General features: G+C 37.3%; 2 protein-coding genes across 5 annotated transcripts; one reads left to right on the top strand and one right to left on the bottom strand.

The window, feature by feature from the left end:
* On the top strand, window positions 1-21,256 carry LOC135583980 (sodium/hydrogen exchanger 8-like). The gene is made up of 23 exons (XM_065163454.1): window positions 1-430; window positions 1,555-1,605; window positions 1,691-1,782; window positions 2,659-2,736; window positions 2,897-3,054; window positions 6,648-6,749; window positions 6,825-6,942; window positions 11,090-11,142; window positions 11,223-11,288; window positions 11,662-11,706; window positions 12,834-12,889; window positions 13,318-13,502; window positions 15,281-15,334; window positions 15,413-15,520; window positions 16,329-16,560; window positions 17,199-17,501; window positions 17,841-17,938; window positions 18,183-18,314; window positions 18,394-18,612; window positions 18,707-18,913; window positions 19,259-19,523; window positions 20,167-20,468; window positions 20,546-21,256. Exons 1-23 carry the CDS (start codon window positions 235-237, stop codon window positions 20,855-20,857), a joined length of 3,432 nt encoding a protein of 1,143 aa, XP_065019526.1. The 5' UTR covers window positions 1-234; the 3' UTR covers window positions 20,858-21,256.
* A 1,564-nt stretch (window positions 21,257-22,820) lies between these two features.
* Window positions 22,821-26,721, bottom strand: LOC135645044 (protein GID8 homolog). 4 transcript variants are annotated; one of them, XM_065163085.1, is made up of 6 exons: window positions 26,565-26,721; window positions 26,300-26,459; window positions 26,069-26,175; window positions 24,823-24,954; window positions 23,738-23,894; window positions 22,821-23,165 (listed from the first exon to the last, which is right to left on the bottom strand). In XM_065163085.1, exons 1-6 carry the CDS (start codon window positions 26,610-26,612, stop codon window positions 23,044-23,046), a joined length of 726 nt encoding a protein of 241 aa, XP_065019157.1. In that variant the 5' UTR covers window positions 26,613-26,721; the 3' UTR covers window positions 22,821-23,043. The 4 variants fall into 4 exon arrangements, with proteins under 4 accessions (XP_065019157.1, XP_065019156.1, XP_065019158.1 ...); XM_065163084.1 differs by having other exon boundaries at window positions 26,562-26,718; XM_065163086.1 differs by having other exon boundaries at window positions 24,823-24,915; window positions 26,562-26,718.
* Between the last annotated feature and the right edge of the window lie 497 nt (window positions 26,722-27,218).

The raw sequence follows: 27,218 nt of genomic DNA, 5'->3' as shown, positions 1-27,218 counted from the left end.
GGCTGCACCGAGAGCAGCATAGAAACCGGTTTTCATTTGCTTGTCCTCCCGCCGGGCATACTAGCCGGCGAGGCCGCTACTTCTCGAACCTTCGCGTCTATAAATAGAGCCGGCTTCAGGTAGAGTGCGAGGTCGTCGGTTCTTTGTGGTTTCTCGCTCCGTTCTTGAGCGACCGCTCGGCGTCTCCCTGAGAGGGAGATCTGGGCGCGTCCCCCCGGTAGGGGTGGTGGTACAATGGCGGCGTCGGCGGAAGTGCCTGCCCCTTACGACGCCGGCAAGGCGAAGGGCGAGGGTCCATCTCCGGATGACGCAGTGATCTTCGTCGGGATTTCCCTCCTGCTCGGGATCGGTTCCAGGCACCTGCTGAGGGGCACCCGGGTTCCCTACACCGTCGCGCTGCTCATCCTCGGCATCGGTCTTGGATCGATCGGTTCGTGTCTGTTGGCCCGATTTTTCTGTTGCGAGATGAAGTTATTGTGGATTTTGTTGGTGGACAATGCGTTATTTTCTTGGATCGATGGTTCTCACTCCATTTCTCTGTTGCTGGATGAAGTTCTTGAGGATTTTGTTGATGCGTGTGCGTGTTTTCTTGAATCGATGGTTCTCACTTCATTTTTTGTCGCTTGATGAAGTTCTTGAGGGATTATGGATGGACAATGGGTGTTTTCTTGAATCGCTGGTTCTCACTCCTTTTTTTTGTCGCTAGATAAAGTTCTTGAGCGTTTGTGGATGGACAATGCTTGTTTTCTTGAATCGGTGATTGTCACCTTGTTTTTCTGTCCAAGTTCTTGAGGGTTTATGGATGGACAATGCGTGTTTTCTTGAATCGGCGGTTCTCACCTCATTTTTCTGTCGCTAGAGCACGCGTGTTATGTTTAGTCGGTGGTTCTCACTTCGACTTGATGACAAGATTTCTTATATAACTATTTCGGCGAGCTATTGGGGTTGGATCCAAACAATTAATTTAGCTGGTTATTCAGTAGCACAAGCCCAGGCTTGTTCTGGTGTTGGAGTTCCCAAGTTTTCATGATAGATTCTGCCCACACTTGAGGCCCGTGCCTTGTGTTCAGAGAACTCAACATGCCAGAGGAATTCTAGTATGGAGTTGCAAACCTCGTCTTGTGTGAACAATAATTGTATGTGTCACGTACCATAATTTTTAGTGCATCCTGTGTGTTCCTTGTGTATCATAGGTTCCCAGATTCCCCAGTGTTCCTTAGCATGTACTCTGAAACCTTGTTCCAAGTGTCAGTATAAACTTCACTGCTATTAGGACACAATTCATTTGCTTCTAGTGATATTGATGTTATGCTTTGCTTTTTATTCTGCAGTAAATTGAATAAACCATTAGAACTTGAGACTATAAAATTGAATTATTGAACCGAACCAATTACAAGAGTTTGGTCTTCTCCTATACTGGTGTAGCTTGTTAGCTTTCTTCAGGTTGCTATTCTTGTGGGTGTCATACTGCTGATTGGCCGTGTTACAATTTGCTGATATGATCGCCATCTTCCGTGGTATTTAATTCTTATCCTTTTTTTACTCTGGATCCAGAATATGGAACGAGCGGTGGATTAGGAAAATTAGGAGCTGGCATTCGTCTTTGTAAGTATTGATTTGAATTGTGGCCAATGTCAACATGATAAATCTAGCTATCAATCTTGATGAAATGACTTGTGTTGTCATCCAGGGGCAAACATAAATCCCAATCTTCTGCTATCTGTTTTCCTTCCTGCTCTTCTTTTTGAGAGTTCCTTTTCTTTGGAAGTGCACCAAATAAAGGTATTCTTCTATCTTATACTGGTGCAGATGTTCAACAGTCATTTCTTCCATTTTCATCTAGTAATTTTATTGCATTTGAGAGTTACTACGCCAATCTTAATCATTTTATATTATGCTGAGTTTTCTATCTGCTCACCCAGTAGATTTTAATGCAATCACAATCTGCATCAGTAGGTTAGTCATGACATGAAGTTCCATATTCTTCTGTTGTTTGGAGGCTGCAACAATTTACATGTTTTTTCCTAACTGGAGAGGTATGATGAAATCACAAAGCAAACACATTATTTTTTTGAATGGAGCTCCTATATTTTAGTGATGATGGAATATTGTGAAATTTTTTTTTTTTTATGAATTATAATTTGAACTTGTAAGTAGATGACATATAAGACACCATTGCATCATCCCTCTCATTTACATCAACTAATTCTTTTACTGAAGGAAAGGAACATTGATGAACATTGACTAGCTTCTGTCATGACTTTTACAAAAAAGTTGAAAACATATAACTCTCACTAATCATATTGAAATTAAATAACCTTGGCTGTGTCATTGTTATGACAAAGGGCAAGTGCAGTTCAATTTGTTTGTATGAAAGAAGGAACTCATAATTTGACTGAGCTGTCTTGCAAAACCTAATATGCACTTTTAAACCTCAACTTAATTCCTGTTGGCTATTTTTTTCTTTCATCTTCGTGAAGGATAGTAAACAATGATATTTCTGTTGCTATTGGTGAAGGATTGCTAACTTAGAAGGTTGGGTCTTGGGTATTGGGTTTCTAATATATGGTTATTTTAATATGTGGAGAACCGTGTTAGCAGTTGAAAAGAAATGATGTGGTTATTACTGACATCAACGTGAAATTGTTGTTGATGCAGAGATGCATGGTGCAAATGCTATTACTTGCTGGGCCCGGTGTGGTTATATCGACCTTTTTCCTTGGAGTTGCTGTGAAGGTGTGTTATCATGGCCTCATAAAATTTATTTTATTTATTTTTTAAAGGTAATTTTCTCCTGCCTTTATTAACAAAATAAGATGAACTCTCTTTAGAAAGTTACCCTTGAGTTAAAGAAAATAATAAGTCAGTCAATCATCCTATGATAACTGTGCTGCAGATTACTTTTCCCTATGGTTGGGATTGGAAGACTTCATTGCTGCTGGGGGGGCTACTTAGTGCCACAGATCCTGTTGCTGTTGTGGCTTTACTGAAAGAACTTGGAGCAAGTAAAAAGATGAATACAATAATTGAAGGAGAATCCCTGATGAATGATGGGTATGAGCTTTTCATATGTCATCTATTTTCACCAACTGCTAAAGATTTGTGTTTCCATTCCACAGTTGGTGTTCCTTTGATTTTGGCTGCATTCTGAATCTGAAAAGAAGGGTAGAATTTTTTTTTTTTTTTAAGTGGGTGCAACAACAAGAAGGCTTAGCGCTAAACATGTCAGCCTTCTGCAGCAGTTCTTATCAAATCTGAAACTCACTCTAGACAATAAGAATCAAGAGAAGTCATATGCTCTAATTAGATAAAGAGGCAAAGATTCATGACTTACCAATGTTTGACCATCTTAGAGTTCACATAAAGCAACAAAAGGTGCATTGCAACTTCAGCTAATTTGTTCCATTGATTACTATGGTGTTTTGTAATTTAGTCTCCATCAGCAGGTAGTGATCGGATTTCTTTACTGCTATGCGTTAGTATATATTTATTGTCTAAATGTCTTTGAAAAGATAATGCACATGGAGCACAAGTTCATAAAACTTTGGAGGATTTGGCCATCTGATTGGCCTTCTATAACTGATTTTTCACCGCAGGCAAACATATTAGTTAAAAAGTTAGGGCCACTTCATGATTTTCTTTTTTTATGCCAACATAAATCAATAGATGCAATTGTCATTGAGCTAAGAGGATTACTTGTCATGGACAGGAACCTATTCCCTTTTATGTTTAATTTTTTTTATAGTAATCTTCTACAATTATGATTTGAGAAAAATTGACAAAAAACAAGTCGAAAACACTTAGATGTATAAAAAGGCTCCTTCATCTTTACTGAAAGTTGTAAGTCATTTATGAACAGGGTGATTTGTATAAAAATCCTAATTAGATGGTTTTAAGGATTAAATCACTACAAGGATTATTTGCAAGCAGGACTTGATTATGACTACTGAATCGCATACCTATTTGCTGGTTGGCTAGTTACAAACACTGGTACCATCAATCGTGGCATGACTTTTGTCTGACTCTTTTGTACTTCGTTCTTTTTCCGTCTTGGTCTTGAACAACTCTGGGAACTTGGGAAATACTAGTTTAAATGCTTTAAGTTGTTAACTGGCAGATTGAGTTAATTTCTTCAATTGGCTTGAGTTATAGATACCCATTTCACCCATTTATGGTATTAGGTTATGCTGCTAAAAATCAGACAGCCTGAGACCCAGTCCAGAATTGGAGCAGCACGTACCTCTTGGTATCGATGGTATACCATGGTAAAGCCATTCATCACAAGAAGCATAATGTCTGTGAATGCAAACTTACAAGAATAAAAGCTAGGAGAACCTTTTTTATTGTGGTGCTGACTGGATAATAATCCAGAAACTATGGAGCCATAGTTGAAGAATGAGATGAATAAGATCACTTGGGAGTAAGAAAGGTCAAAAATTAGAAGGCAGCAATCATGGAGTCACTTCTATACTAGAATCTGAAAGTCTCAATATTTTTTTGAGACCTAAACGAGCAATATTGTCCTTGCAAAAGGGAGAGATGGAAAATGATATGATCATTTGACAAACTGAGTCTTCAAAGTCATTCTTTTCTGTTGCATAATTCCTTTTAGGATTTTGTGTCATCCTGATGGGATAGCCTATCAACTTTATTTGGTCTTTATAAGTATATCCTAGTTTTGTCAAAATGCTTAAATTGAAGTTAATAGTAGCACATTCATTAGACCCTTATAAGTTTATCTTAGTCTTGCCCACTTCTAATGTGGGAATAATCGGGATATTACATTTTATGATGATTATCACAAATCCCAGGGTTGCACAATTCTATTCAGGACTTTGTGATGATTGACTGAAATCCTAGGATTAGAGGTGCTGCCCATATTTCATGTAATAAAGTAAAACAGTGTAGAAGCATATGATATCTCTTAAGTTTTGGTTGAATGCATTTTTCTTAGGACTTGGTGAATCTTAATGCAAACAAAAGCCTACACATTGCATGCAAACTGTTGATAATGCATTTGGAAACTGCAAGGCCGAGGCAAGTGATCTGCTTGCACAATGTCTAAAAATAGAAACATAAGTTGCTGAATGGTAGTGTTACATAGTTGAACAAAAAAAAAGAACACCTTAGAGTGATATCAAGATCTGTTAGGGACAAAGTAATCATTAATCAAGAATGGAGCACAGTTAGTAGCTTTGGTTAAATGATCCAGAATGATGAACATGGTGACTGTGTCTAATTGGTTTTGTTTGATTGCATATCATAAGATTTCTGAGATATCCTAAATTAAGCAATGGACATATACTATGCATGGAAATTGTTAATACTGTTTCCAAAACCTGAAAGCTACATAATTGGTTTTCTGTGCATGGTGGCTAAAAACTTTAACTTTTCACCGGTAGCATGACATAGTTAAAAAACAAAAAAAAAAAGGCCATGTTACAGAAGATCAAGTTTGGACGGAGACGATGTAATTGATCAAGAATAAACTGTATTTGGCCTGAAAGTTACATCATTGAATTTTCGTGCATGGTGGCTAAAAACGTAACTTTTCACTGGTAGCATTGCATACTTAAATAAAAATAAAAAAACAAAACAAAACAAAACAAAAGCCACCTTATAGAAGATCAAGTTTGGATGGAGACAATTGAATTGATCAAGGGTAAACTGTATTTTGGTAGAATTGGGTAAGCACCCAGAATGTAGTCTTAAATATTTTTCTAGCTCCCCAAAACCCCATATAATGCCTAATATAGAACTGCAATACAAATTATAGTTACCACATTTGATCTAGAAATAAGGACCTGCAAACTGATTTGAGAATAATCATTCTTTTGAGTCCTGAAATGTCATAAAGGTGTACCCACTGTATGAGTCTCCCGCCAATGCGGGGTCTGGGAGACGGTCAATGGCGGCAACCTTACCTTTAAATGTCATATTGGTTATAATTATCTTGGATTCTGCTAATACAAGATATAGATTTGGCCCAGCCTAAAATAGTTAGACAGCAAGGATGGCCATACCATCCAAGTGTCATCATGATGTCTTTTACAAATTACAATATTGAAGATGTGATGATATAGGCAAGAATTTTAACTGGCTTCTACTAGTCAACTTCTATTGTGCTGTGCTACTTGATACATGACTAGCTACTGAAGGATTCAACCATGAAACTAAACACAAGGAGTCCCTATCGAACTCGGATTATGATCCCCTTCAGATGCCAGGCCCCCATGCTACCTGAGGGTTGTCAATGAATACACCTGACCCATTTCGGATTGAGATCTAATCCAGTTAAGAGTGGATATGATCATATTTCTAGTCTGATGACTGAACAGTGACCTGATATGCTGTTCTGCTTCATAGTCAAATTTGATTTAACCCCCTTCCTGTTCTACTTAAAGCCCTAACATTATGGTATGGTATTGGCCATGAAACAAAACCCTTGGTTGGAACGTTTGATTTTGCTCCATGGAACAAGTTGGAGCTCATCTATTGTTTTTGAGTACTCAAATGAATGACAAAGTTGATTGCACTAAAATATGTAAACAGAACTTGTTTCTCCAATTAATAATATGTTATCTAGACATGCATTTGTACAATTCTGAGAATTTTATTGGGTATTGAACTTTCTCTTCTTTTTCCAGGACTGCAATTGTTGTATTTCAGCTGTTCTACCAAATGGTCCTAGGTCGGAGCTTCAACGTAGGAGATATAATAAAATTTCTGTCACAAGTTGCACTTGGAGCGTAAGTATACATATTTTGTTGCGCATAATTAGGCTAACAAATGCAATCTGGTCAATGTGGATCTATATTTTGCAGTGCAGCTATGGGCATAGCTTTTGGAATAGTATCTGTATTATGGTTGGGCTTCATTTTCAATGACACAGTTATAGAGATCACATTGACTCTAGCTGTGAGCTATATTGCTTTCTTCACGGTAAGTTTGCACATCTCTATGATGTTTATATCAGATTTTCTGTCTTTCTCAATAGTTCTTTTTCTCATGTTTCATATGTCACTCTTCAAGTGTGTGACATTTATTCAGTATGTCTTAAATTGTGTTGAGGAATTGGTTATGCATATTGGTAGGATTTTTCTTAGACTAAATCCAATTTAGTTTTGAGCATCTTCCATCACCATATGTATAAGTTGAACTTAGCTAGATTACATATGCAGAAACTTAGTGTAGATCACCCATGAGGTCCTAGATTAACATCTAAGCTGATGATTCAGGTCATTCCTACTGATGTGTTCAAGATGCTGAAAACTCTGTTGAGTATGCATTGCATCATCTAAAGAAGTAACTTTATGATGCAATATTATGATTTCTTTCGCTCAAGAATATCAAGTAGTTGACATGTGGTTGATATATGTTTTAAGAGACTCAGATTAACTAATATACACACAGATGCTTGTGTATTTTTATGTGTGCTTTTTTGTAGTTCTAGGATGCTTGGCATGATTGAAGATTGTAGTAGCTATAAGCCTGTGACATGCATGGCAAACAAGAAACAAAAACAATTGAAATAATTAGAAAATAAATTTGTTGAGGAATAATAAAATGTTCTGATAATAGAAGAAGCAATAGAAAAATTAGTTTTGTATATATTGGATAAATCAATAATGTAGTTAAGCACATGTTCATAGGATCAGCCAATTCCAGTATGATATGCCTTGTCCATAATGGTAACAAGACTGATTTGATTCAGGTTGATATCTTGGCCTGATATTTAGACACTGGTCATAGTGATATTTAGACTAAACCAAACTCAATCAGAGTTGACCAATTTTGGCCAATGTTGGTTATTTCATAGCCTTGAAAGAAGAAAGAGAAGAACAATGGAAGGAAAGAAGAAACAAAACCTATGGCTATGACTATGAAATGGAGGAGATATTGTTATTTATGTGTTTATTGACACAACTATTGCTGCGAGACTAAAGCCATTATTTTTGCTGTTTGCCATAATAGTTGCAATATTTGTTGTCCATCGGTGACAAAACCTGATCCATATGGGGGAAGGACTCGGCAACGTTGAACCTTCCTCTGAGCCAATTTTACATCTTTGTGGAGAAGTTGCATCTTTTGCAGCAGAAAACATAATTTCAAAAGGGGAAATCGATATACTTTGCTTTGAAAATAGAAGTACCTAAACAAGGAAAACTAATTTGAAAGACTTCACAAGCGTCAAATGCTCGGACTTCTTTTGCACAAACACAGGCTGAAGAAGTCACAGCTTGCTGCCGGCTTCTCTCCCTTTTTCTCATCCTTTCTCTCGGTAGAGTTCTGCCCTAGACTGGCTGGAACATGCAGCAAAGGCTGCTGTTTTGAAGAATAAGATGAAGAAGATGATTGCTGCTTTGGGGCCCTATACTGGCTAGAGGAAGAAGTTGCAGTGGCTTGTTACTTGAAGCTTGCTGCTGAATTATGGAAGAAGGCTGTGTCTTCTTGGATCTCCTGTTGTCTCTCTCTATTGCAGGTGGCTGCTGCAGGCAGAAGGAAGAAGGAAAAAGAGCTAATCCTGTTTAAGGATGAAGCTGCTGCTCTCGGCTCGATCTCTCTCTCTCTCTCTCTCTCTCTCTCTCTCTCTCTCTTGTGGCTGGAATAAGAGAAAGGCTAGGGCCGGCTGGAATATGCAGGAGGCTGCTGAATTGATGCTTGAAGAGGCTACCACACCTTGCTTTTCAAAGCCTTGAGGGGTAGAGTCCTAACTAGGTTAGGAGTCTCCCCTTGGCTAGGGCTGGCACCCTTTAATCCCTACTTTAATTGGGGCGCAAGCTGCCCCCTAATCCCGGTAGGACTTGAATTTGGTTCTCTGAACTGGCCACCACTTTGGTCCTAATCCAAGTCCAACTCAGATTGAGTCTTGCTTTAGCTTGAAGCTGGTCGAACCCAGCTTTTGGGCTTGGGGTTGAGCTTGAGTTAGGTTTGTCTAGATTTGGATTGAATCAGAATTCGAGTTAAAGTCCGGTTGAGCTAAATTGGGGTTCTGCTCGAACTCAAGTTGTGCTGAACTTGAGTGAGACTTGAGCTGCGTAGGATCTGGTCTTTCAGCTCGGATTCAGGCTTGGATTGGGTTTGGCCAGATTGGGATCGATTTGGAGTTCAACTTGAACTCCAGCTGAGCCGAATTGGAGTTCGACTCGAACTCACTCTGATTGTCCCTGATCAAATCTGAGAGGAGAGGATATTGGGGGAGCCGGGGATGGAAGGGGAGGACAAAGAATAACTGTTAACTTCCTAATGAAATAGATATGTCATAATAGAGGAGAGAAATGCAATGAGATTCATAATTAACCTCAGATTTTGTTGTTGTTCTCTTTGAGTCAAGTTTTTCTTTATTAATATTTGTATCACCTAACTTTTTGCCAACATGGTGATTAGAGAATCCCTAGAGTTACAATTTTGTCCATTTCCATTCTCAGAACTCCCAAGTAAGTTTTGGGTCTTTTGGGTCTATATATATTTTGTTAAATTATTCTTTCGACCAATTTTGATCCCACTGATCTGATCTAATTAGTGCTGCCAATTCTAGTCATATTATCCCTAGCTAATTTTAATAAATATTACCAATCTTGCAAACCATAGTTTAGAAATGTTGGGAGATGACATAATTACAGAAAGGACAAAGTTAGATGACTCATTGAAAGCAGTCTGAGAATGCAACTTGCAATTTATTCAATCAGTTGAACCCTAGTTGCTCTTGTTATGAAATAAAACTCCATAACCATGAATGCAAGGAACATGACTAACATGCATGACAAAACTATTTTGGAAAAGAGAGCCCTATGCGAATGGCAGTAGATGAATAGTTTGCAGAACGGAATTCTAAGAAACAGGTAAACAGAGCAAATAAATATTGATTTCATTCATTTCTAGTAACTGAAGTGATACTTGATTTATTGACATTGTCATAAGACATTGTTTCTTTTGGTGACACAAAGCAAGGGGATTCAGACTTTCACATGTATTTTTCTTTGGTTTGTGATGAATCGTGGGGGATTTCTTGGGAAAGAATACATTATTGAAAAATATATCGAATTTTATTTGACGTTCTATGGACTGTAGGAACTTTTGATGCTATCCACAAGTTTGTACTACCGAGGTCATTAATTTCAAACAATGATTGGTAAGTTTCAAGTGTGGAGTATCCATCTCTTGATTCTTAATTATGGATTTTACCTCATCCCAATTTTGATAAATTTGCATTTTTGCTAACCGAAGCTTCACCTCTGAGTTTTCTAGTGTTGGTTAACATCCAGCACACTTATATATTCAGACCCTTCAGGGTTTTAGTATATAGTGAAACATGTCACTATATTATGGTAGTTTTCACTCTATGATACTGCTAACGTAATCATATATGAGATTATGAGTCCGTACAATTGCGTAACAAGAGCCCACTATTGTGCATTTATTATATGGGGAGTGCAAACTGTGTTTCATTGACACCAGAAGTTTCTTTATGATTCTGCCAAGGCAAGTTGCAATATTTACACATCTGCTTAACACCACTAATCTAATGTTCATTTACCAAGAAGGTTGTTTACAGTATATTCTTGTATACAGATTACAGTATATTGCTAGGGTTTGTCTTTTTGGGTATTGGACCCATTTCAGCAATCTGCTGGAATGGTATGTACCAGTTTGTACTGGTGTACTGACACATGGTACGTTGGTGCATACCAATATTTTGACGAGGAAGAAAAAGAGAGTGAAGAGGAAGGGATGGTGGAGGAACAGAGGAGAAAGAAGGAAAAAGGAAGAAGGAAGAAGAAGAAAGTAGAGGAGGTGAAGAAGTGCAGCAGCAACATCACAGCGGCGAAGAGGCAATGGCGAGGGCTGTGGCATCGTATGCGAGAAGAGGGCTAGCGAACATGAGCCCTAATGGACTAGGGCCCATCGCTTTTCTACTTTTTTACTGGTTTAATCGAACCACCTGAAATGGGGGTGGTCTGCTTATTGGTCCATGCCCAGATTAGTATGTGCCGCTTGTACTATACCGTTTCGGGCAGTACAACAATCACTGATATATACTATATTTCTTTCTTTTTGTAATCATCCATGAATATTCTTTTCATACCAGGCTCAAGATGCGGCAGATGTTTCAGGGGTCCTGACAGTGATGACTCTGGGAATGTAAGTGCACTTTCTCTTGCAATGATGTCTGCACCATTTTAGTTTGTGTGACTTTCTTTGCACTTCACTTGTACGGGCAGGTTTTATGCTGCTTTTGCTAGAACAGCTTTTAAGGGTGATGGTCAGCGAAGTCTGCACCATTTTTGGTATGTAACTTGTCTGCTCAAATGTTTAATCCTGCTGAGGCTATCCATCTCCATATAGCTTCTTTATTTTTCCTTATAGCATTATGCAATACAAAAACTGTCTGCTAAACATGTTATATACACAAATTTTACATTGTTCAATTGGCTAACATGATGTAAGGCTGCACTAAACTCAGGCATCAGAAAATAGTCTGTTAGGTTCACATTTATCTAGCCTACATTATGTATTATCTGTACCTGGTTAAATTTGACTGTTCATGACTTAGCATTACAATAACTTTAAAAGGTTATATAACTACATCATGCCTGAATTTCATGTTAAAAAAGTGTTCTTTTCAGAAACAACAAACGTAAGTTATTTGTATCTTTTCAGGGAAATGGTCGCTTACATCGCCAATACATTGATATTCATCTTAAGGTATTACTAGTTTATCTGTTGTTTCATGTCGGAGATTTCATATGATGTTTTTAACAACTCCGCCATCATCTTCTTAATCTTTTGGCTTTATGTTGTTATGTACTATATCCCTCATGACTTGTATCTACACAATAAATAGAAGAGCTCTGGCAATTCTTTTATTATTTAGTTTCACCTCTACTTATCTTTATTTTACCGTATTATTGATAACTGAATCTCATGACTTTTACCTTCATTTATGTATGGGATATGAATTTTTTAGAATTAGAGAATCCAGTAACAGATATTAGCAGATTGTCTAGAACAGTACATGATGGAAGGATTTGTAAAGGAGCAAGAAGCCAAGAAGCAAGTTCTTGACACAAAATTGAATTTAGTGTAGCACACACCTACAAGGGCACAAGAGATCTAACTTAGTGAGACACTTTGATTACAAATAAGAAATACATAGTGTAATGAGCTTCATGAAGACTATTATTCCCAAATGTGTGACAAATATGGCAATATTCCCAAATGAGTTTCATTAGCTGAGGGAGATACTTCTCCTGGTAACCCCACTAATTCGGACTTCTTTTTCTATCATCATGGCATTAATTCAAGAAATAATTTATATGATGATAACGTTATTTGTGTTATTGGACATAGGAAGAATGTATTGCTTTCTTAATCTCCTTTGGATTATCTTAAGGGAGAGAGATTTAGAAGGACATATTCATATGTATATACTTCAGTTCAGGCATGGATCTCATAAAAAGCTTTTGTTCATTGTTTTTTCTCTATTAGGATGAGAGTTTTTTTTTTTTCAACATTCCTATGATAAACCCTAGTCAACCAATTCTACTAAATTTTTTTCTTACCATAATTATTTCTGTTCTTATTGTCATACTGTCTGTTAGATGTTTCTCTCATCCTTGACATAATAAACACAATCATGAGATAGACAATATGGTAGTGATATTTTCAAATGCTTGTTTATGTGCTTTTGGATAAATAGTGGCAGTTCAAATTTCATTATAATGCACCATGGCACCCTGTTTATTAAGAAGATTTCTTTTTGTAAAGTGGTAATTTCTTTTATCGACTGTGCACCATGATTAAGCTCTTACTGTTATATTCTTTTGCTTCAGTGGAGTGGTTATTGCTGAAGCTGTACTCAACAATGATAGTCACTTTGAAAGACATGGTATGTCTGTGTAGCTTATGTTTATGATAGATTGTTTATTGAAAATTTATATATGGCTTGTCTTTGCCATGAAAATTCTTTTAGGATCAAATTGATTATTATTCAACAACAGACAGTTTGAACTTCTACCATAGGGAACACTTCAAAAAGTTCTCTGAATTCTTTTGACGAAGTTTCTGGAGATCTTTTCTGCCACTTTATTTAGACGATCTACTTTACACCATGTTAAGGCAAACACTTGGACAAACATGGTGAAGTTCAAGAAAATTTTAGTTTATATAGTTTGCTTTTTTTTCTAGGAAGTGAGTTGTTAAAATGTAAAAGAAAAAATACATATTATTTAGTAAAACAAAAGTAAATATCTGCGATATTTTCAAAAGACTACTGTCAAATTGGACTTTGGACCCTGAATGTTTTGTTGTGACCAGGGACTTCATGGGGTTATGTCATTTTGCTCTATGCTTATCTTCAAGTCTCGCGGATCGTAGTTGTTGGGTCTTTATTTCCCCTGCTGCAGTACTTTGGGTATGGTCTTACATGGAAAGAGGCAATTATTCTTGTCTGGTCAGGATTACGAGGGACGGTTGCTTTAGCCCTGGCACTCGCTGTTAAAGTAAGTGGTCTTCTCTTTGTGTTCTCCACTTATATTTATTGGATACATGGTTGTCTATCCTCTTAGAAACACAACATTTGACTGCTGATTTTGCTTTTGAAGCTACTAAAATTGAAGTCTGTGTGATCACTTTTCATACATTTGCTATAACCAAAGTTGTGTTACATAAGTTTGGCTTACTTTTCAAACTTATTTTTCTGGATCATAATTTTATCAATCATCATTTGGCAACAAATTGGACATCAAGATGTGTTATGCATAAATCTGCATTCATCTTTTTGAGGATGGACAGGCTCATGTTAGAACGACACAAGACGTCTATTTGCATGATTGACATATACTTTCTTGTATATCTGAGGCATAAACTACTTAATAATAAATCGTTGTAGTCTTGTAGGAAACTGCGAGTTACCTTTCGTGGGAAATGTAAGCCATGGGCTTGTAGCCTTTCTTTTGTAGGACTGAGATGGAATGGTTGTCACGGTCTTAAATATGATTTCAACAGCAGAAGTAGAGTTTACCAGTGGAGATGATAACCTCACAATTGTTTTCTTTTATTTGCATATGATGTTCCTCAAAGTAGAAATTGCACAGGCACACTGTCTCTAACACTGGGTCTATTTATAATAAGAATTAAGAAGCAATTGATGTTAACAAGTGAAAGTTGACTTGGGGAGGGTTCATATATCTTAAAACAAAAGAATGTTACTAGATTATATAAATATTTTGTCTTTATTATAGGACAACATACTAAAGCCTAGGTGATCATCTAAAATATATTTTGGCTCCATGTTTAAATAAATTTCAAGTTAACAATTGTTTACTTCAGTCAGATCATTACCCTTGACTTGATTTTGGAATTTATTTCATCGGCTTGTTAGAAACCAAGAACATTTCAGGTTTTAGAAATCAAAGTGAGTTTCATTCAACTGAAAGTGAACGATGTAGGATTTATCTTATTTGACCCATCTTTAGATTTAACTAGATTACTAGTTGTGTAACCTTTTCACCATTTTCTTGTGATTGTTGACTTATTTTGTAGGGTTTTTTTGGTGGCTTCTAAGTCCTATTTGCAGTAAAATTATTGTCCAAAAATTCCTTCATTTTGAGGAAAGAAGTTCCATTTTATTTAAATGTTATGTTACTGGTGTGTTAAAATTTTAAATTGTGATTTAAATCTCAATTTGTTTATGTTTCATGGTTGCCTTGATTCTTGCACCTACACTGTTTATGAATGCCAATCAATTAGAAGGCTGGAAAGCAAGATCTTATTGTCATGTAAACTCAGTCACATCTAGTTTGTTTGCTGTTAAATATTTGTCCTGTACAAGTATCGGTTCAAATTTATTGTTTCATACTTTGTCTTATTGTGGATGAAGAATTTTAAATTAGATCTCCATGCTTTATTTTCTATGGTCTCTATATTTCAACACTTTTCTCCATGGTTCTTGGAAGTGCACATGATGCATCATTTTGTACACACTATGGTTGTTTCAAGTATCATGCTATTTTGTACTTCTCCACAATGACATCATGTCCTGGTATTCACATTGGTACCTGTGATGTTTCCTTGTTTTAGGTTTTTCCTAGAAACAATATCTTTACTTGTATGGTCATGACGACGCGTATCAAGCCTTTCTAGACCTTACATTGGTGGCAGTGTTGTGCCATGAGAGACCCTTTTATAAAATGAAGCAAACTAATATTTGCTAATTTGAAATTGATGATCTTCTGTTTCAAAATTTAACTTAGTTACCTCTGATTTTGGTATTCTTTAGCGTGCCAGTGACAACTTGGATAAATCAATTCTCAAACGAGAATTAGGGACCCTGGTATGTTTTATGTTAAAGCTATCATATTAATTTTCCCAACAGAGAAACCTGAAATATGATGATGCTCGTTTAATGCAGTTTTTATTCTTTACTGGTGGGACTGTTTTCTTGACACTAATTTTGAACGGATCAACTGTTCAGTTCTTCCTGCAGCTGCTGGACATGGATAAACTCTCGACAGAGAAGGTTAGGTTACTTCTGTTAATTTCACTGGTCATAATCATTTATTGTGCAGGACCATGCTTTCTTTAGAACGATATCATGGTTCATATTTCTCTTATTTAACTTTATTGATTTTCATTGTTGATGGTTTTATTTTGGATCTGAAATGGCAAAGGTGTTGGTTGTACATTTATATCTGTTATAATTATTATTTATTAAGAATTAATTGGAATTTCACATATTCAAAACTTGCTCTTTTTTGAATGATCAATAGAGTTTGTCACATAAATTTGGATCTTTAGATGACTAAATTAGAATGAGTGCCATTAGTTAATAATTTTATAATAGTACCTGTAGGACAACTTTGTATTTTCCTTATTCAGTGACTGGTTCACTTAAATTAATTACATAGCATAGCTGTTGTGAAATTAGACTAAGACACTTTTCTTCTCTCTCTCTCTCTCTCTCGCTCTCTTTTCACCCTCTTTTCTTTTGAAGCATTTTTCTATTCTTCCTATCCACATTTTGTTGCTTACCACGGCAAGCTATTTGTGTCCATATCAATGGAATGGGTGACTCATTATTTCGATGAATCATTTCTTCGGACAAAAGAAGGTTTTGTAAACACTTCCTCGAAATCTCAATTCCAATGGGCAGCATAAATGTTCCCGGTGACAACGAAGATTTGATAAGACGAAAAGTGGAGAAGAACATTTCTTGTGAAATATAATGTAGCTAAAATTTAGCACTATATAATTTATACTATAATGAATCTAGTTCCTGTATTATCTATAATTTATTTTTTAATTCTTGTAATTTCCTATAATGCCAGATTCGCATATTAAACTATGCAAGATATGAAATGTTGAACAAGGCCTTGGAGTCTTTTCGTGATCTTGGAGATGATGAAGAACTTGGGCCGGCTGATTGGCCCACCGTAAGGCGATACATCACATGCTTAAGTAACTTGGATGAAGGTCAAATACATCCTCATAATATCAGTGAGGGTGAGTCTTACATGCAGATGATGAACCTGAGAGATGTTCGTGTCCGTTTTCTAAATGGTAAGCTGCTTGTACAACATGAACATTCATGACGATTAACAAAGTTATTTAATGATGATTCAGTTTACTATATAGGTCAGCTTCAAACCTGCATAATAATATGAAAGAAATGTCAAAAATGAAGCATTTCACTTTTTTGATCTATTGTGTTCATGAGTCATGACAATATATGTTTTGGCTTATTTTCTTATCAATAACATCTTAAAGGTTGATCTCTAGCTCTTTTCTGTGGGTCGGGTATCGAATGAATATTAAAGACCTCTGAGTTTTTGGACGGTTGAATTTTTTTTGTCAGTCATGAAATTTGTTTTCTAAAGAGAATTTTAGACAAATTGGATCTAGTTGCTTGTATTGTTGAAATCTTTGGCATGTCTTAGATATAATTCTCGTTGTGGCTGTGATACATGCCACACTGAAGTGATAAATTTGCTTTTCTAAACCACCACACTTCCATGCAAGATTTGTGCCAATTAGCTTCTTATTGACCGGTATACTTCAGATTTCTTTTCCTAGTTTTTGTTGAAAGATCTGCTAGTGCTCTATCTCATGTTGCATTTGAACTTACTGAATTTATGAAAGATATTACTTCTCCAAATCCTAACTTTATTGTGGCAGATCTAATGAGAGAAATATTTCAGGTGTTCAGGCTTCTTATTGGGGAATGCTTGAAGAAGGAAGGATAACACAGACTACAGCAACTCTGTTGATGCGATCTGTTGATGAAGCTATGGATTTAGTAGCAAATGATCCTTTATGTGATTGGAAGGGTTTAAAATCTAGTGTTCATTTCCCATACTATTATAGATTCCTTCAAGTGAGCAAATTTCCACGGAGGCTGATCACATATTTCACTGTGGAACGATTGGAGTCTGCATGTTATATATGTGCAGCATTTCTTCGTGCTCATAGAATAGCAAGGGGACAACTCCATGATTTTCTCGGTACATTATCTTTGACTATGTGCACTTTATATATATATATATATATATATATATTTGCATATCTTTGTGCTATATATTGGCCCTATGTTGATCAAGGTGAAATATTCTGTAAGAAGAAGAAAATTACATGTTAGCTGCTACCTTTTTCTTTTTTATTCTATGTTAATAGATAGTATTACTCACCATGCTAAATTCATTTCATGAATTTTTAAACTCAAAATGGTTCCTACTGGTCTCCATCGTTTTCTGAATTGTAATAGATACCAGCAAAATAATTTTGAGTTATCAATTATTCTTGATCTTTAGCATGTATGACTGTGTTTATACGTCCTCTACTAGGTGAGAGTGTAATTGCTACTACCGTTATCAATGAAAGCAATGCAGAGGGAGAGGAAGCTAGAAAGTTCTTGGAAGATGTTCGTGTTACATTCCCTCAGGTCTGTAACTTCTTAACAAAGACAGTCAACTACTATACTACATAGTTTTGGTTTTTCTTTCTCTTTTCTTGTAAATACATAGGCTTACTCTGCTATTCTCTCTCTCTCTCTCTCTCTCTCTCTCTCTCTCTCTGTGTGTGTGTGTGTGTGTGTGTGTGTATATATATATATATATATATATATATATATATATATATATATCTGATATGCTTGATCTACAACTTTGTATTAATTTTATTTGTAGGTCCTCCGTGTTGTGAAGACCAGACAAGTAACTTATTCAATATTGAAACATCTGAATGAGTATGTGCAAAATCTTGAACAAGTTGGATTACTAGAAGAAAAGGAGATGTTTCATCTCAATGATGCTGTGCAGGTTACTCATTGGTCAAATCACTAAACTTTGAACTTTCCTTTGTTTTTCTGTTACTAAATTAATTTTTCTAACGTGGCAGACTAACTTAAAAAAGCTTCTAAGAAATCCACCTATGGTAAAAATGCCAAAAATCTGTGAATTATTAAGCTCCCATCCTTTGCTTGGTGCACTACCTTCCGCTATCCGTGAGCCTCTCGGCAGTTCAACAAAAGAAACAATGACATTACATGGTGTAAACTTGTATAGAGAGGGTTCCAAGCCCACAGGCATATGGTTCATTTCCGTTGGAGTAGTTAAGGTGAGCTTGAAAACCAAACAACAGTGAATACTTGACTTAAGCTTTCTTGGTACTTGTAACTTCATGGTGATACATGTTTTTTGTTTATTCTCAGTGGACAAGTAAGAACTTGAGAAACAAGCATTCACTGCATCCAACCTTTTCACATGGAAGCACTTTGGGATTATATGAAGTTCTAACTGGAAAGCCATATATTTGCAACATGGTTACGGATTCTGTTGTCCATTATTTCTTCATTAAATCTGAAAAGATACTGTCATTACTTATGTCAGACCCAGCTATTGAAGATTTTCTTTGGCAGGTACTTTTGCTATACTCCATTCTCATATTTTAGCTGTTTACTAAATTTTTTTCCATAATTTGGCATCACAGATAAGTCCATAGTATATGCTTACCTATTTATGCAACTAGGAAGGTAGATATATCTCTTATGAGAAGTTGAATTCCATGATTCTGCAATTTAGACATTGTGCTACTTGCTTATTTGTTATTTTTACATATCCTTGTTGTAAATAAAAAATTTTACAACTAAATGGGAATTGAGGTAAAATGTGTTCATTGTTTATAGCTTTCCCAATGCTATTTCAGGTTGCTTGAGCTTTCATGTTGTTTTTCTAATTCTGCTTGTTTGATGTTTAATTTGCAGGAAAGTGCTATAGTCATAGCTAAAATCTTGCTTCCCCAAATATTTGAGAAAATGTCGATGCAAGAACTGAGGGGTCTTATTGCTGAAAGATCAAGTATGAACAAATATATAAGAGGAGAAGCAGTAGAAATAAGACCAAAGTCTATTGGATTTTTATTGGAAGGATTTATAAAGACTCAAAATGATCAAGAACAGTTGATAACATCTCCAGCAGTATTGCTGTCATCACAAACTGATCAAAGCTTTATTGATTTAGAATCTTCAGGTATGAAAATGTCTTATGTTTAAGTGGTCTTATGTTGATCATAGTTAATAGGTATGTTCTTAACTCAACCTCGAATTGAGAACATGGCATGCTTATGATGTAATCTTTGCTGCCAGTTTGCATAATCATCTACATGTATTATTGTATTATTAATAAACCCTTACTATTGATATTTGTGGTTCTACCCATTAGTACTTCACTAAATCCACACATCTGCTTCCATTAGTTACATATAGCAACAGAATGCTCTTCAGTGTCTCTGGCAATAGAGGTTGGGCCCTGAAGCTATGAACAGATGCTAGAAAAATGGTGAAATAGTATGGTTTCTTTTACCTTCATCACCAATGCACTTGTATAATGATTGCAGAAAGAAGGTAATTAATTTATCATAGATTATTGGTTTAGCAGGATATAGGTTCCAACTTGCCTGAGGCTAGGCTGACCTTTTATTGCCCAGTAATTCAGGTCTTATCATGTTGGTCATTTGAAAGCATGTTGCATGGGTGGTCAGATGTAGCTCTTGATCCTTTCACTAATAAACTGCAACGATTGTGAAATTTTAGATGCTGCTGTGCTTGGTTTAGCTGATGATTATATCTACATTTCAGAAATCTGATCTTTGAGCTACTTCCATTAATTGCAGGTGTGAACAGTCTTAGCTTCTGTCACACTGCATCCAGGTACCAGGTCGAAACAAGGGCCAGGGTGATATTTTTTGACATTGGTGTATCTGAGGCTGATGGTGCTCTTCAAAAGAGATCTGCCTCGTGGATCTTACAATCTGGTGAACCACAAAGAACCCCGAGCATGGAGCATATAGGGTTGCTTAGCTGGCCTGAGCATCTGTATAAAGCCACAGGACATCATCAGAGTCCTAATGAATCCATTAAGCAGTCAACAAGTTTATCTGCCAAAGCAATGGAACTAAGCATATACGGGAGCATGGTTAGTGAACTAGAACTTTATATACCATTTGCTTTCTTTTTCCACTTGTAAGTTGACATGGATGTTCCGAACTGCAGGTGAATGTCAGGTGTAGCCACTGCCGAAATATAATGACCGGTTCAACATCTAATCATTCACACAGCCTGTCCTACCCTAGAGTTCCATCAAGAACAACAGATGCCAGATCTCTTGTGTCTGTTCAATCGGAGGGAAGTAGTCTACAAAGCAGGCTAGCTCCAAGAAGGTCTGGCAAATCGGGTTCTATAGCTCCAAGAAGGAACGTAAGGCATGCTGAAGATAATTCAAGCGATGAATCTGGAGGTGAAGAAGTCATTGTTAGAATTGATTCTCCCAGTAGACTCTCTTTCAACCAGACCTCTGGAACTTAAATTAGCTCCAAGTGGTGATGCAATGTGTACCCGTAGGTGTATGTCTGTTTATTTCCGGCCTTCCTCCTGTTGATAAGCAAAGGTGACAAATTTTCTCTCTTCCGGTTTGGACAACAGCATTGCTTCCCTGCCTCATCATCTTGGGTACAGGTGGGAGACCAGAGTTCCAGGCAATGTTCATGTTGAATAAAAGTTTACAAGGCGTGCGTCCAAAGTGGCTGGCTGTTCTGTCACACAAAACCCATTCCTTTGGCACCAAAGGAATGGGGACCTGATCCTAGGTTGGCATACCTCCGAATCAGTTGGACTCTTGTAGTTGTATTGTAATTGGAGAAACAATTACTACTGTTGTGAAGTTTGGATTTGGTCAATAAAAAAGGGTAAATGTTAATTTGTATATATATATATATATATATATATATATATATTTTTTATATAGGAAAACTATTCATTCAAACTTGGCCTATGTTAGGCCTCAAAAAGGTTAGCATCTTCAACTCCTTAGGAAAGAGTTGATCTTTCTATTCTAGCTTTTTGTCTATGATTATGTAACTCATACCTATAAACAATTGATTCAAAAGAATTGAGACTTGGCTTTTCAAAGAAACCGAAGTAACTTGGCAACAAGAAGGCTCCTCCTCTTCCGAAGAAGAAGAAGAAGAAGAAGAAGAAGAAGAAGAAGAAGAAAGAAGAAGGCCATGCCCCCCTCACCTTTGTGCCAATGGGAAGAAGTCATAATAGGTTTGAGAACTAAGCAAATTCCAATAAGTTTCTTACAAAAGGACAGTCCAAAAAAGATATATTACAAATAAAACAAGAATCAGTTTGAAAATGAAGAATTCGAGCAAACAGTGAGGAGCAGTTCCACAATCATTTTCACACAAAAAGGTTTTTTAACTTTAGGGAGAGCATCACCATCACCTTCCTTCCACCCAGTCCAGCGTTTCCACCTTATGAAAAGGATCACTTGTTACATATGAATTAACCACCACTTGTAGACGATACAGAGCCTATAGGAGGAGTGCATATGATAGATAGATTTTTCTGATCAAGATATGATGAAACAAAGAACTAATTGCTTTATAATTTCCAAGAGTTGTAGAAATAATATTAACCACAAAAGAAAAATGATTCGTCTCATATACATTATTCACAAAAGCAGGTCACTTATTTATAGATAAGTTCTTTCACCAATGATCATCTCATAACTTGATGTAGCAACCATTACCAATAAATTTATGAAATCCACCTTTAATATCACAGAGAGGTTTACTTATATATTATGCCAAGAACAAGAAGCTTTGTTGCATGCTATAAGAGATATTTCGAGGATTCAAAACATTCTTTCCTTTCAAGAACAAAAGCCAAAATCATTTTATCCCAACTGGAAGGAAGAAAAACACTTGCACTAACAGTGGATAGAAACAAAGCTTCAAAGATACTGGTTTTAATTTTCCTCCAAATAATACTGGTTTTAATTTCCTCCCAATAATCCTTTTGCCAAGCTCCATTTGGTCAGCAGCAGAAATCTTTTTAGTCAGGTAAAGGTTGCTGTGATCACCAGTGCAGACCTGAGGAAGAGGGGTTGTAGAATTCAAATGCCCCGTGCTCAACATTCCACACTTCTTTTCATTAAAATCAGCCGGCAAAATAACTACTTATCTCAAAAGTGACCCAACATAACTTCTCCGTTCTCCAATTTAATAGAATCAACAGCTCATCATGGCTCAGTCTTGCAGAGCTACCTGACTCATCCCTTCTATGGTCATCGACCCAACCAATTCACTCACTCGTTAACTGCACCACTACGTGTTTAATCGCGTAGTATCGTATCGCTACGAAACCTACAAATGGTTGTAGAATTCAAATGCAGTGTATCATTTGTTTGGGAGAGTTTGTAAATTGCAGCCAAATAAAATTAATTTCAACTAGTCGACCATGACAATCCACCGATGCATCCAGATAAAAACTCAACACACATGTCAGCCCATTTAATACCATCCAAATTAAAAGAGAATCATGATGAGCTTTCCAGTAATTCCAGTAATGTACACATTCGAGTTACGAAGCTAAACTTTGCCTAGCAGCCACGCATAATGCATGTTGGAGCCTTTTTATACGATACCGGAGCACCGGTCCGGAACCACAGAAATGGACCTAGTAGTGATCTGAGAAACTGCATATATTTAGACTGCTGGGTCTTCGAGTGCTGCCGTTGTTAGATTGTTGATTCTTGGATAAGCAGCCTTCTCATCCAGCTGGTTCTGAGCCCATATCAGCATCTTCAGCAAACTTGGAAGCTTTGGATCTGCCACAAGTCACTCACATCAAGTGATAACGGTATCTCAAGCGCGATACTCTAGTTTGCTAGAAAGCAGCATGGCTATGTTTGGTTTGACCTCTAAAGAAAATAAGAGGTGGCAGAGAACTTCGACTGCATAACTACATTTTGATGGGCATTTTATTCAAAATTTGCTTACATATCTTTTGAACTCCTAAACAAGGTTCCCACGTGTCAAAAACAGAATTACCAACTAGGCTCCTGGAAAATATTATTAAACACTTTACGTCAAAAGTATGAAGTTGCTACAGGAGCAATATAAATGATTGAGACGGTTCAGCCTAGGCTTAACAGGAAATGAGATCATTATTTTGAGATAAGAAAGATGGTAAATGCAAGGTGGAGGACCAATTTGAACATGTATTATACATGCATCACAAAATGGTGTTTCCCATCATAGTGTATTCAGTGAATCATTACTCTTTTGACTCGAAGAATATATCTTTTTGGTTGCTTATAAGACACCTTTGATTCACTAGAGAATAAATAAGAAAATCACAAAATGAGAAAAAAAAAAGAAAAAAGAAAACATAACCAACCTTTCTCATGACTTTGGCTTGTTAGTATGGCAGCATTGAGCTCGCTTGCAGTTTTCAAGCGTTGTGACACATCTAGAAGCTCTCCATAAGGACAATTCTTAACATCTTCAAATGCCAGGAGAGCTACTGTCCTCTCCAACTCTTCTAGAAAACTTTGCTGTCAAATCCAGAATTCCAATTACATTAGTTTACAATTCTCTCTACTTAGTTACACATCAAAATTCAAAAAGAAAATACTTATTAGATCATCTAAAGTTTCAAATAAAGCACCATCATATGCAACTTTCGAGACAACCCCTACATACGTGGAGGCTGTTTGTATGACACTTGACACCCAAAGTATTATAACCCGAGCCTGATGAGCTAACTAGCCTATCAACTTCGTTTGGTCTAATCCACTGACCAAAATGCTTAAGCTGAAGTTGATAGTAGTACACTCATCAAACTCTTATAAGTCAATCTTAATCCTGCCCACTTTCGATGTGGGACTAATCAGGGGTGTTACAATCACCCCCACTCAAAGGCTTGACGTCCTCGTCAAGCCCCTACATAACCCAGATCAAACCCTAGCATAGTGCATGTGAGGCGTAGCCCAGTGGTGGCTCCACGCCGTGACGAGTCCTCTGACTCCGTCTACGGGTAGCCCTTTCCTACTCGAGCCCCCTCACCATGCCCAAATGCTAGGTCGGCTCTGATACCAAAATATTATAACCCGAGCCTGATGAGCTAACTAGCCTATCAACTTCGTTTGGTCTAATCCACTGACCAAAATGCTTAAGCTGAAGTTGATAGTAGTACACTCATCAAACTCTTATAAGTCAATCTTAATCCTGCCCACTTTCGATGTGGGACTAATCAGGGGTGTTACACAAAGCACCATCATATGCAACTTTCGACACAACCCGTACATACGTGGATGCTGTTTATATGACACTTGACACCCAGGCCGCACTGGAACAACCTCAACATGGCAGCAAGGCATGTGCTCACATACTACTTCCAAATTAAGTATGATAAATGCAAGCCACATGAGAAAACATGACGATATGAATAAATATCCATGAAAATATGAAAGAAGGAATTACATTTTCTTCCCCCCTTGGTGCAAGCTCCTCCTGGGCAAACTCTAGAGCTTCCTCTATTTTTCCACTGCGGATCAACTCAATCAGTCTCTGTTGCTGTAAATGAAAATAAAGTTGGGGATTGGTATCTAGAATCTGCAAAATGAAATACACCAAGTCAGGAATAAGGAAACACTTTTTTTTTGCAGCTTGAAACGTGTCTAATATGTGGTACAACATTCATAAACAATATCTAAAGCACCATACTATCGAACCATACATTATAAAAGAATGTCAACACACAGAATACAAGAAACTCCCAGATGAAGATCAGATCACATGATATATGGAGAAAACTGGATCTAGTTAAGCCACATAGTCGTGATGAACAATTGAATGGTGTCGGATGACATGTTCCAAATACTTGTTGCTCCAGAGAACGGATATTACATTCTCGATAATAAGGCGAACACAAAGAACCTTCATTCATATGCTAATATTACCATATACCTACTAGAGACGACAAGTCCCAAGATTGAGGGATTAAGGCTACGAGCAAGTCAAAAGACTCTTCCTTCCTCACCAGGTTCACAATTTTCATTTGTAGGGTAGTCTCGTTGGCTATAAAGCTCTTCTCTGACTTCATTCCTAGTCATTAGGCGACTCTTGTTCACATTCTTCCATCTCTCTGTTTCTTGATTAGTAGCATCAGTAGATTGCACCGAACATAAACCTAAAAGAGAAATTGGCTTCTCCCAAGGCTATCGACCATATGCTATGCAGAGATAAGAAGTCCCAAGATGGAGAGATTAAGGCAACGAGCAGGTCACAAACTACTCTTTTCTCACAAAGGATCACAATTTCCCCCCATAGGTAATGTTGACAGCAATAAAGGTCCTCAATTAAGCTACTCTCAATCACATTCTTCCACTCCTCTGTTTCTTGATTACCATCATTAGATCTGACCAAGCATAAACCTAGAAGAGAAACTGGCTTCTCCAAAGCTTATCTACCATATGCTAGTAGAGATAAGAAGTCCCAAGATGGAGAGATTAAGGCGAGCAAGTCACAAACTACTCTTTTCTCACAAAGGTTCACAATTTCCACCCATAGGGTAATATCGACAGCTATAAAAGCCCTCAACTAAGCTACTCTTATTCACATTCTTCCACTCCTCTGTTTCTTGATTAGATCGCACAGAACATAAACCTAAAAGAGAAGTTGAATCATCTCTCCTACATACGGCAGTCAGAGATCAAATGGATCTTACCGTGGGGTTCAAATCATTAACTTTCTCGATCGCATCCTCGACATTGCCCGACTGCAGCGCCTTCTTCACGGCCATGCGATCAGTTATCGTGGCAAGATCAATGTCCGCTGATCCCTTCATAAGGAAAACCAAACCACACGGCACTAAATCAACAAGAATAACACAAACGAAACCCTTGTCAAGAAATCATCTTCCTTTTTCTTTGTTCTTTGAAGCAATGGGGGAGGATACGCTCGGTGCCGGATTCGACCCGGAACTTCTCGGCCGCCTCCACGTAGCCCTCGGTGACGAGAAAGTTCATGACGAGCTTATTCATGTCCTCCTTCCTAATCTTGACATCCTTGAGTTTCCTCTCCCACTCCTCTCTCGTGATCACCTTCTTCGACATGGGCTGCCAAAGAAAGAAGCAGGATCGGGTCAAGAACGTCCAAGGAAACGAAAAGCTTCGACGAGAAAACCCCGAGGGAAACGAGCAGCTTCTAGAGGAGATCACCACTGTCTCGATGGAAGTGAATCGGCCAAGAAGGTAGTAGAAATGGGACATCACCAGGTCACCGCGGCGCAGCTGATCTCATCGATGGTTCTGTGGAAGTGGAAGACGAGGACGAAGAGGGCGGTGGGTTTCGGAGAGGGCAGGTGTCGGTGACCGCAAGGATCCTCTCCAATCTCCATCGTAACCACCCATTTTTCAAGTCAAATCTTAACCATTAAATTTACGAATCCAATTTCTAGTACCTGCCACGTAAAAATCCAATTTCTGTTAACAGGAGGATGAATTGGAAAGGATCCCATTTCACCAAATTCGGCACATTTCTGCCTCCAATATCAAGGCAGGTGGCTGATACGGATAGGTCACGAATGAGGATTTTCCATCCCGTAACATGGAGATAAATAAGGATAAGTATTTTTTTTGTGTGCGATAAAAAGAGAGTAATACGCAATAAATGGCAAGTATTAAATCGTTGAAGACAAATTAGTTGCTTAAATGTCTTCTATAACCATTATTAACCATAAGGTAAATCTACTTGACTTGATTTATCCCTCACATCCATGATGTTGCGCCTAAGTAACGACTGCCACGCTGGTCTCACCCGCGACTTAAACAACAGCTTTCATATGAAATTGAGAATTCACCTACAAAACACTGAGA

Source organism: Musa acuminata, chromosome BXJ3-8, assembly GCF_036884655.1.
Source record: "Musa acuminata AAA Group cultivar baxijiao chromosome BXJ3-8, Cavendish_Baxijiao_AAA, whole genome shotgun sequence".
Taxonomy (NCBI): Eukaryota; Viridiplantae; Streptophyta; class Magnoliopsida; order Zingiberales; family Musaceae; genus Musa; species Musa acuminata.
This window is presented reverse-complemented; position numbering and strand designations above follow the sequence as displayed.

What these genes read in the sequence shown, in the direction of transcription:
- LOC135583980 (XM_065163454.1), top strand. Translation starts at nt 235, where the DNA reads ATGGCGGCGTCGGCGGAAGTGCCTGCCCCTTACGACGCCGGCAAGGCG. An exon ending in ACAGTGATGACTCTGGGAAT is followed by an intron (nt 11,143 to 11,222) that starts GTAAGTGCACTT and finishes TTGTACGGGCAG; the next exon opens with GTTTTATGCTGCTTTTGCTA. An exon ending in TAGTCACTTTGAAAGACATG is followed by an intron (nt 12,890 to 13,317) that starts GTATGTCTGTGT and finishes TGTTGTGACCAG; the next exon opens with GGACTTCATGGGGTTATGTC.
- LOC135645044 (XM_065163083.1), bottom strand. Translation starts at nt 26,612, where the DNA reads ATGTCCCATTTCTACTACCTTCTTGGCCGATTCACTTCCATCGAGACA. An exon ending in GGTCGAATCCGGCACCGAGC is followed by an intron (nt 26,176 to 26,299) that starts GTATCCTCCCCC and finishes TGAAGGGATCAG; the next exon opens with CGGACATTGATCTTGCCACG. An exon ending in CACCAAGGGGGGAAGAAAAT is followed by an intron (nt 23,895 to 24,822) that starts GTAATTCCTTCT and finishes TGGATTTGACAG; the next exon opens with CAAAGTTTTCTAGAAGAGTT.